This window comes from Clupea harengus, chromosome 22 (genome assembly GCF_900700415.2).
Source record: "Clupea harengus chromosome 22, Ch_v2.0.2, whole genome shotgun sequence".
Lineage (NCBI taxonomy): Eukaryota > Metazoa > Chordata > Actinopteri > Clupeiformes > Clupeidae > Clupea > Clupea harengus.
Window position 1 is genome coordinate 18,971,344 of NC_045173.1, and position 15,874 is coordinate 18,987,217.

General features: G+C 46.3%; 1 protein-coding gene across 4 annotated transcripts in view; it reads left to right on the forward strand.

The window, feature by feature from the left end:
- Nucleotides 1-15,874, forward strand: part of hecw1b (HECT, C2 and WW domain containing E3 ubiquitin protein ligase 1b) — a 37,238-nt gene that overhangs the window by 18,522 nt on the left and 2,842 nt on the right. For 3 of the 4 annotated variants that reach the window (XM_031559669.2, XM_031559670.2, XM_031559667.2), the window contains 20 exons: nt 971-1,113; nt 1,541-1,641; nt 2,025-3,575; nt 3,970-4,071; nt 4,615-4,765; nt 7,844-7,956; nt 8,349-8,470; nt 8,759-8,944; nt 9,852-9,986; nt 10,998-11,103; nt 11,487-11,583; nt 11,894-11,977; nt 12,275-12,381; nt 12,717-12,776; nt 13,268-13,382; nt 13,674-13,787; nt 14,014-14,166; nt 14,545-14,643; nt 14,958-15,087; nt 15,304-15,450. In XM_031559669.2, coding sequence (XP_031415529.1) covers nt 971-1,113; nt 1,541-1,641; nt 2,025-3,575; nt 3,970-4,071; nt 4,615-4,765; nt 7,844-7,956; nt 8,349-8,470; nt 8,759-8,944; nt 9,852-9,986; nt 10,998-11,103; nt 11,487-11,583; nt 11,894-11,977; nt 12,275-12,381; nt 12,717-12,776; nt 13,268-13,382; nt 13,674-13,787; nt 14,014-14,166; nt 14,545-14,643; nt 14,958-15,087; nt 15,304-15,450 — 3,816 coding nt within the window. The remainder of the gene's footprint in view (nt 1-970; nt 1,114-1,540; nt 1,642-2,024; nt 3,576-3,969; nt 4,072-4,614; nt 4,766-7,843; nt 7,957-8,348; nt 8,471-8,758; nt 8,945-9,851; nt 9,987-10,997; nt 11,104-11,486; nt 11,584-11,893; nt 11,978-12,274; nt 12,382-12,716; nt 12,777-13,267; nt 13,383-13,673; nt 13,788-14,013; nt 14,167-14,544; nt 14,644-14,957; nt 15,088-15,303; nt 15,451-15,874) is intronic. The other variant, XM_031559668.2, reaches the window with a different exon arrangement.

Sequence of the window (15,874 nt, forward strand, 5' to 3'; positions counted from 1 at the left end):
TATTAAGATAATTAGCACATCTTCAAAAGAAAACAGTATATATTCATTCTGAGCCAAACGTACATATCGACAAAATAGCTTGCAATTGTAGTACTATACTTGTTATTGCATAGTAAAAAGAGGCTTTTATGAATGTGCAGCTAGCTGAAATTCATCACCCAGATACACACACACGCACACTGACTCTTAGGTGCACACACACACACACACACACACACACACACACACACACACACAGAGTGAGATCCAGAGATCACAATCTAGATGGAGATGTTTTCTCGTCTGTCACTGCAGATCAAACACAGCGTAGACGTTACAAATCACACACTGGCACCTTTTTCACATACACACACACACAGACAGCCATGTTGGGTTAAAAAATGGCCACCACATCCATCTCAGAGCATGGACAGTTTGAGTGTGTATAGTTCCCTGTAGCCGAACTGCTTTCACCAGCAAGGTCAATGGCCCGGTTCTCAAGCATATATCCTGATAACAAATGTGTTCCTCACCTCTGTTCTATACATTTGTCATAATGGAGTTTGCTAAGTAAGGAAGCGTAATAGTTAATTGGAAAATACAAGTTCAGCACCCGGGACAGCAGCCACAGGGTCTTCATGCACTGTTATTATTTTCAGCACCACAGCTGTTTCCATGAAGTTAGACATGGGAATGGGAATGGGAGCGTCAGCCTCCTCAGTAATAAGCTTGCCCTGGTGTGAGGATTTGCTTTATCCCTTTAATAGTCACTTCTTTATTGGTTTCGCTTTTCTCCACATTCCCTCTCTCATTCCTGTTTTTGTCCCTGTCTCTCTTTCTCTCTCTCTCTCTCCCTCTGTCTCTCTGTTGTATTATTATTATTAATAATAATAATAATAATAATAATAATATTCAATTTGTTATTGTTTTCTTTTGTCCCATCTCTCTCTCTCTCTCCCTCTCTCTCTCTCTCTGTCTCTCTCTGTCTCAGCGGTTTAGTTTCGTCTCTCTGCCCACGGATGTCCTGGAGATCGAGGTGAAGGACAAATTTGCCAAAAGCCGCCCCATCATCAAGCGCTTCCTGGGAAAGCTGTCCATGCCCGTCCAGAGACTGCTGGAGAAGCACGCTATCGGGTATGCGCTCAAGAGAGATATGTTTGTAAATGTAAAAGAGACTTCATTCAGTAAACACATTAGAGTCAAAAAATGTGGGGGCGGTGTGTCAATTTAATGCGATAGTATCTCTTGTATCTGACCTGAAGAGTTATTTAATGCCAGGCTGGATATTAAGGCTGTTTTTGCCTGATAATGTATGCTAATGAGTCACTGGAGCTCTGAAGGTCACCCGGATCTGGGCTGAATGGCAATTGAAAGAGGAAGAGAGGAAAGGGGCTTTGCTGCTAAAATGATTTCACCATGGCTAATGTCAGTCTCAATCTGCTTGTTGTTCACCCTGCTTCCTCCTTTCTTCTCTCCTCTTCCCTTCCCTCCTCTTTTCTTCTCTTCTCTCTTGCACTTCTCGTCCTTCCTCCTGCTCTCCATCCCTATGTGCTCCCTGAAGGGATCGGGTTGTCAGTTACTCGCTGGGCCGTAGGTTACCCACGGAGCATGTCAGCGGTCAACTACAGTTCAGATTTGAGATCAACTCCTCAAATCACCCAGGTTCAAGCTTTTTTCAAGCTTTCTTTCTCTATGTATGTCTGTCTCTATTCCTCTCACAAAAAGAAAGAGATACAATTGGCTAATTACTTAGCTGGCTGTGTCCCAATGGTCAAATCTTAAATAGTATCAATAGCAGTTCAGGTGTCCACTGTTATATTTTGTCTGTACCATCCATCCATGTATAAATATTGCTTCTCTGTGTGGCTGTGACACTTTTTTATGGATTGTGAATATGCTCTGAAAGTAATTTTATATGAATAACAACATAATTGATCCTTGAGTATCCTTGAGTATAATTTCCTATTCTCAATGCACAGGCCTTCATCATGCTCTCTCTCTCTGTGTGTGTGTGTGTGTGTGTGTGTGTGTGTGTGTGTCCACAGATGATGAGGACATGTCCCTGAGCACGGAGCTTGAGTGTGCAACCGTATTAGAGGTGAGCGAGAGGGAGGAGGACGGACAGGAGGAGGAGGAGACAGGAGCTCCACGGCGCTCCCCCCAGACCGAGGATGCCATCAGCCTGGACCAGGCAGCTCCAGAGCTACCACTGGACGGGGAGCCTGAGGGCGGGCCCGATATCCCCATGGACACAGAACCGGTGTCTGTGTCCGCATCTGCGCCAGGGGGGGCATCAGGCCCTGCAGAGGCCCATGAGGAGCAACAGAGCCAGCGACAGCAGGAGAGGGAGGATCAGGGAGGAGTGGGGGAGGTGGAGGAGGAGAGGAGAAGCCCCAGGGGACAGGATGAAACAAAGCCCCAGATAGGAGAGAGATGCCTGGGGAGCGAGGCTGTGGCAACCCCCTCGTGGGAGCAGGAGTGTGGAAGTGAGGCAGCACCTGCTGAGGCAATGGAAGTGGGAGGAGAGGAGCCTGAGGCTGCTGCTGCTGCTGCTGCTGCTGCTGGAGCTGCTCAGGAGGGTAGCAATGGAGCGATGCCACTGACAGCACTGGCACCAGCATCAGAAGAGCAGGCAGAAGCAGGTACAAGCTGCGGAGCTGAGGCCTTGCTGGAGCCAGTGACAGAGCAGCAGCAGCAGCAGCTCCATCAGGAGGTGGAGGAGATGGACGGAGGGGAGGTGGAGCCGGAGGAGGTCTGCTCGCTGCGCGTGCGCACCACACCCCGGAGGAAGCCGCGGCCCTGCTCGCTGCCCGTGTCCGAGCTGGAGACGGTGATCGCCTCGGCGTGCGGCGAGCCCGAGACGCCGCGCTCGCACTACATTCGCATCCACCGGCTGCTCCACAGCCTGCCCTCCGCCCACGAACAGGACCTGGTCGAAACCCACGACAACAACCACACCACCAACACCAACCACAACCAGCAGAAGCCAGCGGGGAGCCAGGAGGAAGAGGAGGAAGATGATGACGAAGAGGATGATGATGACGATGTGGTGCTGGAGCCCCACGCCCCGCTCTCGCCCAACGGCACGCCGTGCCCCCGCAGGACGCTGCCCCGCAGCCGCTCAGTGGAGCGTCTCTCCGACCTCATCCACCAGCTGGACAGAGATGGCCGGCCACTGGACACACAGGGCACTGGCGGCACCTCTGGGGCCTCAGGAGGAGGAGGAGGAGGAGGAGGAGGGGAGAGTGAGGAAGAGCTGAGTCCCGTGCCCTGCTGCAGTCACGCGGCTCAAGGCGCACTGGGCGGTGCCCATGGGAGAGCCCTGTCACTCGACAGCGCACGCTGCTCCAACAGCACCGTCTTCTCCTCTCAGGAGGAGGAGGAGGAGGAGGAGGAGGACTATGATGAAGATGGGGCCCGGCTTGTCAACGGTGTCCTGGACTCCGACTCGGACCATGGGCTGGGGGCCCAGTGCAGGGAGCCAGGGGACGGACGGCCGCAGTGGGAGGAGGCCCCCTCCACCCAGGTCCAGAGCCCCCAGAGCAGTGTGGGTAATGGGGTGTCACCTGTGGCGGGGCCCAGCAGCAGGACTGGACGTGAGTAGAAGCATGATGAGTCTGATAGCACACTCTTTTAACTTTCATTTATAACTTTCATTTCTATAAACTTTCATTTATATGTTACTCCTGTAGAGCTGTATGACTTAAATTGACTTGACTTGACTCTCTGCGTGTTATCTGACACTCTTTTGTCACTCTGTCTTTCTCACTCTCTACCCTTTCTCTCATTACCTCAACTACCTCTCAATACATGAGAACATCCAATATAGGATCTATTACACCCTCAGAATACTGTGTCAATAAACAAGTGTTAAGCACAATTTCTCTCTCTCTCTCTCTTTCTCTCTCTGTCCCTCTCTCGCTCTCTGTTCTCTCTCTCACTCTTTTTTTCTCTACTCTCTCTCTCTCTCTCTCTCTCTCTCTCCCTCAGGTGATTGTCCTTTGCCCTGTAGTCACCCAGCAGTCAGTCAGCTCCCGGCTCTACGGCCTGATCCCCACCATTACCCAACCATCGACGAGCCTCTCCCACCCAGTAAGACGCAGTCCTTTCTCTCTCTCTGTCCCTCTCACACACACCCCATAGCTTACCCACTCTAGGATGACATGTTTTTCATTGGTCAGGCACTCTCTGAGTGATTTTTGTGATATGTTTGTTGTATGTTCTACATGTTATGAATATTACAGTACATTACAGTACATTACTCAGTAACAGTTTTTAACAACCATTTTCACACCACAATGTTGTGCATGTCCACTTTTTCAAAAACACTTCACACAGTCGGCTTTACAGACACACACCACAGCACATCAGTTAAGCATTTGTCATGACAAACAGTCACAACTGTCACAAAAAGTGTGATACATTTAGCATGTACAGTGCGTAGTGTTGTTGTCCAGCATGTAGCTGATCTGGTTCAGTTTCTGGGAAATGCAGTGTGTGTGTGTGTGTGTGTGTGTGTGTGTGTGTGTGTGTGTGTGTGTGTGTGTGTGTGTGTGTGTGTGTGTGTGTGTGTGTGTGTGTGTGTGTGTGTGTGTGTGTGTGTGTGTGTGTGTGTGTGTGTGTGTGTGCTTTTAGACTGGGAGGCACGTATCGACAGCCACGGCCGGGTTTTCTACGTGGACCACATCAACCGCAACACCACCTGGCAGAGGCCCACGACCGCTGCCACTCCAGACGGCCTTCGCCGCTCCGGCTCCGTCCAGCAGATGGAGCAGCTCAACAGGAGGTGTGGGGGGGGGGGGCTGGGGTTGGGAAACGTGGGAGGTGTGAAAAAACGTGGGGGGGGGGACATCTCTCTCGCTTTCTCTAGTTCTGTACTTTTCTCTCCCACTCTCTATCTATCTTTACATCGCTTCCTCTCTACCTAGGCGTCTTCTCTCTCTTTCTCGCCTTTTCTATCTCTCTCTATCTCTGATTATCTCTCCACCTCTAGTTCTCTCTTCTGCTTCTATCTCTTTATCTATCTATCTATCTATCTACCTACCTCTCCCTCTCTATCTGTCTCTGTCTCAGACAGCATGAGCTGCTCATGTGGGTTGCTTCAGCTGAATTAGATAACCATCTTCAGCAGAAGCGGCTTGATGTGGGATGGGCAGATGGAGGATAACCATCTTCAGCAGAAGCGGCTTGATGTGGGATGGGCAGGTGGAGGCTGAATTAGATAACCATCTTCAGCAGAAGCGGCTTGATGTGGGATGGGCAGGTGGAGGCTGAATTAGATAACCATATTCAGCTGAAGCGGCTTGATGTGGGATGGGCAGGTGGAGGCTGAATTAGATAACCATCTTCAGCAGAAGCGGCTTGATGTGGGATGGGCAGGTGGAGGCGATGCCACATCTAGAGATGAGTGGAAAGATTGAGACACGGTGACAAGGTTCATCAGGACAAAACACATACGTGTATGTGTCTATACACACGTATGGCTATCAATCTGTCTATCTATCTATCTATCTATCCACCCATCTATCCAGCCATACTCCCGGAAGGTGCCATTTAGAAACAGTATTTCAACCCTGTGAGGATGGCAAGATACACTACTGAAAAGAGAGTGTCATTTTCTGTGACATAAACACAAAACGACACTCTGTATTACACTTAGGTCAGCCTATTAGGGTTGTGTGTAGACACTAGAAGAGAGGATGGTACAGTACTTCAAAAAGCTACATGTGAAGTCTGTGCCTTATTGTTTTGGAACTAAACTATGCGCTGTACAGTGTGAAGAGTGAGAGACTAGCTGATGAAGTTGTGCATTAATTGTTTAAGTAAGGTATGTTTTTTGCTCAGTGTTCTTATGAACTGTCAGTAAGCTGTGTTTAGACTAGGCAAGTTTATGTGCAACGATGGTTTCATACCGAGTGTCAATTCAAGCTGCACTACATAAACATCCATAAAAGCAGCAGAGAATTCATGCTACAGTGGCAGGTTCTGGAGTTGAGAGACGGCGTCTAGTTAGATGTGCTCTGGGAGTTTTCTGCTCAATTTAGTGATGAAGTGCCAGTAAGCTGTGTATTATTTGTTTATGAGGCATGTTTATGTGCATGAGGGTTTCATACACAACGTCTACATACATTAAAGTCCGTAACTGCATAAACATTCGTAAAAGCCACAGGAAAGCCATTTAACAGTGGCAGGTCCTGAGAGGCTGTCTAACCAGACGTGCTGGGCGGTTTCTGCTTAATTTAGTGATGAGGTGTCATATGCCTTTGACTCAGAGCCCCCACATGTTTCCGGACTGAGAGTGTGACTTCCCCATGCCTCAGGCTGGGCCCACTCAGCACATAGACATGCTCACGCCCCCTGCTGGAGAGAAGACAAAAGACAATTAAAAATGTAAAATAAACGTTCAAATGACAGAACTAGTATTTGGGTCAAACTGTACTGTATTTTACAAAGTCAGATAACAGAGAAATACAGGTGTCAGTTATAATATAGTAAACAACTAAGACAAAGTTAAGGAAAATGGCAACTTAAAAAAAACATAACATAGACGTCAGGACGCCTTACATTACTATATTAAAATTTATATTTACTATAAAATGTGAATTAATAGGAATGTATATGTTCTGTTATTGTAATTATCAAATAGTAGGCCTAAATGGCCAAATGAGAGCTGAACACTTTTACAAAGTGAGAGATCAGGACTGGGCCTGGCAGACCACTGGTTCCTGCTGCTCAGTATTCTCCTTCAGCATTCTGGTTCATGTCCGTAACCAGCCATGAGGTCGATTCAAAAATACACTTTGAAGCTAAATACAACTGAATGAACAATAGAGAATTTCTCATTTCTGTCTGCACGTAGAACGTGTTATTTAGTGCATGTTGCACGTGGGAGTTGAGAGATGGACAAGCTATGGTATGAAATATGCGAACACCGGTCATGATGGGGGGTAGGTTATGTCATTCATAGTAGCATTTCACACAACGTCATTGGTAAGAAAAATAACCTGCACAGTATCAAGAACAAGTATACAATATGAAACATTTCAAAACAAATTTGCAGATGCAAGTAGCCTAGGCCTATTCAACCAGCAAACTGTTAGGCCTAAGTATTGTTGCATAATAATAATGAACACATTCATCCTTCTCAGCTAAAGTCAATTATTGATACATTGATAATATGGTCTAATTTAACACCGGCCAATCAAAAAAAAAAGAAATAGAACAGAGGAAGAGACCAGTCAAAAGAAGCACTATGGTACAATCGGTACTATATGTTTCTTCTGCTAGCCAAGAACTGAAGAAACTGCATGACGTATGTAGGTTACACAACACACACATACAGGATCTAAGTCAGAAGTAAAATAGTCTTTATATGCAGAAGAACATTCTTAACTGCTTTCCCACCCACCCAAACCTCACTGATTTTCAAATCCTGGTTGCGGCCCTGTTTTGTGATAGAAGTGGTTCATGTGGGCCTCTGGTTGATGGGGAAGTGGGCTACAGCGCATCCACAAGAGCATCATTTCCCCATTAGACAGGACCGTAATGGACCCCTCAGAGGGCGGGGGGGGGGGGGGGGGCTGCTCTCTGTGGCTAGGGTGTCTCAGAGAGAGAGAGAGAGAGCCTAGGATAGAGAGAGAAAGAGGAAGTGGGATAGAGAGTATGCATTAGTGTGTGTGTGTGTGCACGCGTGTGTGTGTGTGTATGGGTGTGTATGAGTGATGAGATGAGTGCATGAATGCATTGTCTCTTACGCTCTCATTGCATCTTGCGCTGAAACAGTGTGATAGATAGGTGACAGTCATAGTAGGATGCATCTTCTCTCACAGAGTTATATTTATGTTTTGAAATCTGCTGTTGCCAGGTATCAAACAATTCAGAGAACCATGGCAACAGAGAGGAGAGACGAAGAGGGAAACAGCTCCAGAGGCGAGACAGCGGGCAACAGTGAGACTGACTCACCACCACTCGCCCATGGTAAACACTTTGCTCTCCATCTCCGTCCTCTTGTGAATGTACTGTGTGTGTGTGTGTGTGTGTGTGTGTGTGTGTGTGTGTGTGTGTGTGTGTGTGTGTGTGTGTGTGTGTGTGTGTGTGTGTGTGTGTGTGTGTGTGTTTGCACACAACATGCAAAGAGACACATGTGTTTATGTGATGTTTGTGTGTGTGTGTGTGTGTGTGTTTGCACACAACATGCTAAGAGACACATGTGTTTATGTGATGCTTGTGTGTGTGTGTGTGTGTGTGTTTGCACACAACATGCAAAGAGACACATGTGTTTATGTGATGTTTGTGTGTGTGTGTGTGTGTGTGTGCTTGCACACAACATGCTAAGAGACACATGTGTTTATGTGATGTATGTGCTGCAGAGTCGAGAAGGGATACACCCTGCTCTCCAGGCCACTGTCAGAAGATCACCCAGCTGCTCCAGAGTCCGGCCGTCAAATTTATCACCCACCCAGAGTTCTTCACTGTTCTCCATGCCAACTATGTGAGTGCCTCGGCACTGTGCACACGATGCTCACGTCTGTGTGTGTCTGGCCTCTGCACTGTGCACACGATGCTCACGTCTGTGTGTTTGACAGTATATGTAATGCACTAAAATGTATGATTAATGGGACTGATTATTTTACTTTGACTTTCTCTACGCATGTTAATATTTCAGTTATGAAACTGCCTCCATGTATCCTTGAGCAACAAACTCATGTTTGATTTCTCTCTCTCTCTCTCTCTCTCTCTCTCTCTCTCTCTCTCTCTCTGTTGTGAATCTTTGAAACAGGGTGCTTACCGGATGTTCACCAACAGCTCCTGCCTCAAACACATGATCCTGAAGATCCGGCGAGACGCTCGTAACTTCGAGCGCTACCAGCACAACCGCGATCTGGTCACCTTCCTCAACAAGTTTGCCGACGCCCAACTGGAGCTTCCACGGGGATGGGAGATCAAGACAGACCCTCAGGGCAAGGTACTACTTGCCCAGAAACTCAATAACTCAATATGAGTTCCCCTCTCGATGGCACAGTGTTTCCATAGGGACAGGCATTCACCCAGAACTCTCTGTATGTGTTCATTTAGATACAAGCTGAATACAGTGCTCCCAAAAGGACAGATACTACTAGCCTGAACTTAGAATGCCCAGTTATTCCCTGTCGGAGGTCATTTAGATACAAGAGGCTCACAGTGATCCCATTTCAGTGTCAGTTGAGTGCTCACCTGTGAATCCTGTAATATTCTCACGACAAAAAAACGTCACTAACTTTACTAATTCTCTGTCTGAGTTCACCTTTTGTTGCTACGGTGTTTTCCCAGAGACAGATACTCAGCCAGATCCTCAGTATGTTACTCTCATTTATGTAGACCCCTGGGGTTGCAATGGTCCCACAGGGAAAGCCGTCACTCCCCAAAAGCCTTGACTACTCACTATCTGAGTTCATTGAGACTCTTGTTGCCCACACGGTATCCCCACAGGGAAAGGTGCTCGCCCACGACTCTGCCCTCTCAGTCTCACACACAACAGGGCACCCAGAGTGAAAGGTTGTAACACCAAGCGTTTAGTCTCCAGTCTTGTGTTCATTTAGGCACAATGTATCCACAGAGAAATGTATATTATTTTAACATAGTGCAAGGCCATTTTGTTATAACTCTTAATAGCTATCCCAGACTTGAGTCTTTTTAGTTTGCAGCTGGGTTGATGTGTCACGTGTAAGTTGCATTGGATATAAAGTATGTGCCAGATGGCTAAATGTCATGCCAAAATAGAAGCGTAAAAGGCGAAAAAGATTACATATCTGCCGAATGTTGTTATTTTCCGGAGTGCCATGATGGCGATGTGATGATTACTGTGTTATGATCTGTTCTTCCTGTGCTTGCAGTCGTTCTTTGTGGACCATAACAGCCGTGCCACCACCTTCATAGACCCCCGTATCCCGCTGCAGAACGGCAGGCTGCCCAATCATCTCACACATCGCCAGCATCTGCAGAGACTACGCAGCTACAGTGCAGGAGAGGTGTGTGTGTGTGTGTGCGTGTGTGTCTGTGTGTGTGTGTGTGTGTGTGTGTGTGTGTGTGTGTGTGTGTGTGTGTGTGTGTGTGTGTGTGTGTGTGTGTGTGTGTGTGTGTGTGTGTGTCCATGCCCTTTCACCCAGAAGATGGCTCAAGGAAATAAAACTGCAACTCTGCATGTAGGAATGTGCATGCACAGCACGGTTGAGGAATCCCCCTGGAGATATACATTTTATCTGCATGACGATACACTACCACTCACAGAATTCCAGGCCATTTATATCAAGTGAAATGTCCAGAGGAGGAATAATGTAAAACCACTGCAGGCGTTTAATGTGCCCATTTCATTTGTATTCTCAGACAATATAGTCAAAACATTAGTTGGTTTTGTTTGTAAGCTTGTGGGTATTTGAGCATTTTTGTAAATCATTATTTTATTTAGTCTCATAGAGCTTGCATATGATGCATATGATTTGGTATTTGCTATCCCTATGAAATGTTGACAAACATCAACAGCGAAACAACAGTATCATTTAATCCATCTGAAACTCTGCCACACATTGCCACCCAGTTCTCATTTAAGGCGTTGATTCCTCAAATCGCACTAGCTAACTCTGGGCTTGACCTGGCACATGGCACAGACCTCTGGCGCGCGCGTGTGTGTGTGTGTGTGTGTGTGTGTGTGTGTGTGTGTGTGTGTGTGTGTGTGTGTGTGTGTGTGTGTGTGTGTGTGTGTGTGTGTGTGTGTGTGTGTGTGTGTGTGTGTGTGCGTACGTGTGTGCGTGTGTGTGTGTGTGTGTATTCACAGATTGGGAAACTAGTGTAAGTGATTCTTGGTTCGCTTACAATTCGATATCATTCCATTGATCCCCATTTATTGTCCCAAAATTCTACTCTGGAATGACCCTGGCCCAGTTCCACTTGACCCAGTCAGCTCCTGGCAGTCATTCATTCATCCATTCATTCATTCATTCATCCATTCATTCATTCATTCATTCTCTCCCTTTTCTCCTCAGGCATCTGAAGTGTCCCGCAGTCGTGGGGTGTCTCTGCTCACGCGGCCGGGGAACAGCCTTGTGGCCGCCATACGCAGCCAAAGCCAGCAGGAGCCAGTGCCATTAGGTACGTCACGTCACCCCATGTCACGCATGTCTGAGGCATGCCAAACAGGGTGCAGTAATTAGCATAGCCAGTGGCATGCCATGGTGAGGTGTGATCTCAGATTATAGTAGAGAGCAGCTGGTGCATTTAAGTGTAAAGGCGAGCTCATGAAGGACAGAGATCGAGCCATTGTGTGAGGACCTCTAAACACTAGTGCAAGGAATTTGACCCTTTGACCTCTATATAATCAGTGCATGAGGTATAGAGCTGGATTGCATTTACTTTTAATCCAGATTCCAGGCTATTTGTTGACTCCGTAGTCATTCTTTAAACAGGTTACAGCCTTTTTCTCTACAACACTCACCCACACCTGACTGTGTGTTTGTCTTGCTTCTTCTCTTCAGCCTACAATGATAAGATTGTGGTGTTTCTACGGCAACCCAACATCTTTGAGGTGCTACAGGAGCGGCAGCCGAGCTTTGCCCGGAATCACTCGCTGAAGTACGCACTTGCTTGTTTGTTGCTTGTTTTAATAAATACAGTATGTCTCTCCTTACATTGTCGCAATTTTATTGAGCAGTTTTGATGTTTCCTTTTTTATTGCTTAAAAGCAATTTGATTTTTCTATCGCAGACCCTCGAGATAACTATTGATTAAAAAGAGAACAAGCTTGCTAAATATATAGTGCAGCTCTAATTGTGATCTACTTCTGTTATGTCTGTGTGTGTGTGTGTGTGTGTGTGTGTGTGTGTGTGTGTGTGTGTGTGTGTGTGTGTGTGTGTGTTTGTGTTTATACATTGTTTTTTTGTAGAGAGAAGGTTCACCACATCCGCACAGAGGGGACTCAGAGACTGGAAAAGCTCTCCTGTGATGCTGACCTGGTCATGCTGCTGAGGTAGAGTCACATAAAGTAGAGATGGCCGATTCCACCTCAACATAGCACTATTAAACAGAAACGCAAATAGATCTCAATAGGTTTGTGAATAATTATTGGGTTGCTCACCACGTATCAACTGATTAAGGAGGTCACTTCAGTAGCCCCTTTACATGAAGAGGTGTTATATTGTTTTAGGGGAGACGAAGATTAATGTCATTTGGGGGATTTAGTTTGAGGTGTTTTCCACAGCATCCACAATGCTATTGCACCCGTGCTTTGCCCGTGTTTCTCTGATGAGTGTTTATGCGCCCACAGTCTGTTCGAGGAGGAGATCATGTCCTACGTCCCCTTGACCACCTTTCACCCGAGTTTCAGCTTCTCCCCCAGATGTTCCCCAGGATCCTCACCCCAGAACTCACCAGGTTAGTGGAGTGTGACTGCTGACTTACTTCACAAGCTTTGAGAATAATGTAGTACTGTTGTTAGAGGCCAATCATTAGTGTCATGGACTTCTTAGAAGTGTTCCTAGAATAATTTTTGGTCTATCCAAAATATAAGAGATTTGTTTCACTCTCAATATTAATGATTTAACTTTCCATATACTAAGGTCAAGGTTCAATGCATTATTCTATTATTTATGTATTGCATAATACAGTAGAGTACAGTAGATCTACGTTAACATCAGAGTGTAAACTGGGAGTGGAGGTGTTGTGTAACTCACTTTGCTGAATCCATGCTATTGCCTGGGGCACGCAAGGCATTCAGGAGCGGCTGCCCCTGCTCCCAGCCTGCTGTCTGCCTATCGATAGCTCACCAGGTCAGGGTCCTCTTTAATCTGCTCTGCCTACCCGTCCGATTAACCGACCTGATCCATCCTCCACCTCTGTGGAATGTCCCCAACCTTCCACCTTTCCCTCATGAATCTGCTCTTCAGACTTCATCGTGTGGAGTCTCGTGTTCCCTTTCCCTGGTCTTGGATGTCAAGATTCCCTCTCTGCTTACGTCCCTGTGACCAGAGGCAACATGCTGTTGATTTCTCCTGGAGTCTTCAACATGGTGTTGAATATCTCTCCCGGTGTTCATTTTTCCCCAGTATTTTTCATCCGGCAATCTTTTTCGAAGCTCATTTTCCTCAACAGAAATGCTGTTGTGTTTTCAGAGTGCTAATCCCCCTCTTGACCCTTGGTGTAAACTGTTCTTGTGTGGTTGTGTGGTCAACTTGAGCCTCTTGTTATAAATGCAGAGGACAGTGTCTTGAAGCAGGAGAATCCACCTCTGATCTGTAGTTTTTTTGTGTCTTTTTGTCAGGTACACAAAGAGCGCGAGCACCAGCCCCCTATCGCAGAGACTTTGAGGCCAAACTCCGTAACTTCTACAGGAAGCTGGAAGCCAAAGGATACGGCCAGGGCCCTGGAAAGATCAAGTAAGAAACCCGTGCCAAGAAACCCACATCGAACACAGAAAGAATATCAGAGACACTGAAAAACCATAGGGTCCTAAAACCATACAGGTCACTCAGTTAAGTTTATTTATGAATGAACATTGTTCAAATGAGTTATGTAAGTTGTATTTGTCTATGTGTGTGTATAATATGTGTATATGTGTAGGTAGATGTATGAGTATTTGTATGATAATAATTATATTATTATACACATACACTTGTATACATATTATGTATATGTATATGTACATGTGGGCATATGTTGTGTTTCAGGCTGATAGTCAGGCGAGATCACCTGCTGGAGGGCACCTTTAACCAGGTGATGGCCTACTCACGGAAGGAACTGCAGAGGAACAAACTCTACATCACGTTTGTCGGAGAGGAAGGGTAGGAGTCTGCCTGGCCTCAATAAAAACAACCTCTCTGTTTTCCTGCTTGTTCGCTGGTTTTGATTTAATCTTTCAGAATTCACCATATTTACCTAATGTTCCTAGATAGTTGCTGTGTATACTGCATGCATTTTATGAATATGTTGGCAATTTATGTGTGAAATCTCATCTCAAGAGTCTCGTTGTCTGACATCCTGGAGTGTTGCTGTTTTTCTTTCCTTCAGTTTGGACTACAGCGGGCCGTCACGCGAGTTCTTCTTCCTGCTCTCCCAGGAGCTCTTCAACCCGTACTACGGCCTGTTTGAGTACTCCGCCAATGACACTTACACCGTCCAGATCAGCCCCATGTCCGCCTTTGTGGAGAACCATCTGGAATGGTGAGGCCCCTCACTCATCCTTCCCATAAACACAAAGGCTTCCTGTTTGGAAGAGGCAGACGATGAGAGCGAGTTTTCCCACAGTGTCGTATGAGCTAGTGCACGGGGTGAAAAGAAAAGCAAACAAAAGGGTTTCCGAATGCTGTTAGAAAGTGTTCAGAGTGTCCTGTGTGTGTCTATGTGTATTGTAGAGAGGCATGCTATTTTTATTGGATGTGTTCCTATTCTGAACGTAAGAGTCCAAAGTGACTCTCAGACTCTCCATAAATAGATGATGTAGCTCGAGAAAGTTCAAACTGGAAATATAGATCATTGTGTTTATCTCTGTTTGTGTTGTGGTTTGTGTGTGTGTGTGTGTGTGTGTGTGTGTGTATCCAGGTTCCGTTTCAGCGGCCGTATCCTTGGTCTAGCCCTAATCCACCAGTACCTGCTCGATGCCTTCTTCACGCGACCATTTTACAAAGCCCTGCTCAGACTGTGAGTTTATCGTTAAATTCACTTAGTCCTTTAAACTTTCTTTTATGTGAATAAGGTCAATGCAATTATTAACTTGTGTAAACACTTGTTCTTAAACATATAATCAAATGTGAAAACACTGTATCGATATTTGAAGAGCTGTCTTGAGATCATGTGATCTGTGAATCCAACCACGCAGTTGCACAACATATAGCGTATTAGCACAACATATAGCCTATAAGCACAACATATAGCCTATTAGCATAACATATAGCCTATTAGCACAACATATAGACGGCACAACACCTTTCATGAGGGCTGCTTTTCATCATCAGAGCAACTGACCTCAGTGACCTGGAGTACCTGGATGAGGAGTTCCACCAGAGTTTACAGTGGATGAAAGACAACGACATCACCGAAGTCCTGGACCTCACCTTCACTGTCAACGAGGAGGTCTTCGGTCAGGTGAGAGGTCACCCAAAACCCAAATGGTCATTGTGCTCTATAAGTGTGCTGATTCTCTTTATTGCTACTCACACCAACGCCATGGGTTTGATCCCCTGGGCACATGCTGATGTGATGTACAGCATGCTGTCCTGCACTCTCATTGCTTCGGATGGATAGCTCTACTAAATGAATACATGTAAACATGAATTTCTCTTTCTCTTCCTGTGGTAACAGGTAACGGAGAGGGAGCTGAAATCGGGCGGAGCAAACATCCAGGTGACGGAGAAGAACAAGAAGGAGTACATTGATCGAATGGTGAAGTGGAGGGTGGAGCGAGGGGTGGTGCAGCAGACGCAAGCGCTGGTCAGAGGCTTCTACGAGGTACGTCAGGATGGGCCAAGGGACATTACATTACACTGAAACTCTCTGGGATTTGTTGTAATGAAGAGTTCCATAACTGATCACAGTTTGAATTAAGTCAGTGACCTACATCTGTCATAATCTGACTGCAGTTCTCTGAATCCCGTAGTGTGGTGTGGTGATGGCTCTGTGAATGTAGCTAATACACCATAGTTACTAGTGTTCAAGAGAAACAGCAAATATCAGCAAATAGCAGCAGGGCCACTGGCACCACACACATGGCACCACACACATGGCATATTCTACCCACCAACACCACACACATGGCATATTCTACCCACTGACACTACACTCATGGTATATTCTACCCACTAACACCACACACATGGCACCACACACATGGCATATTCTACCCACTGACACTACACACATGGTATATTCTACC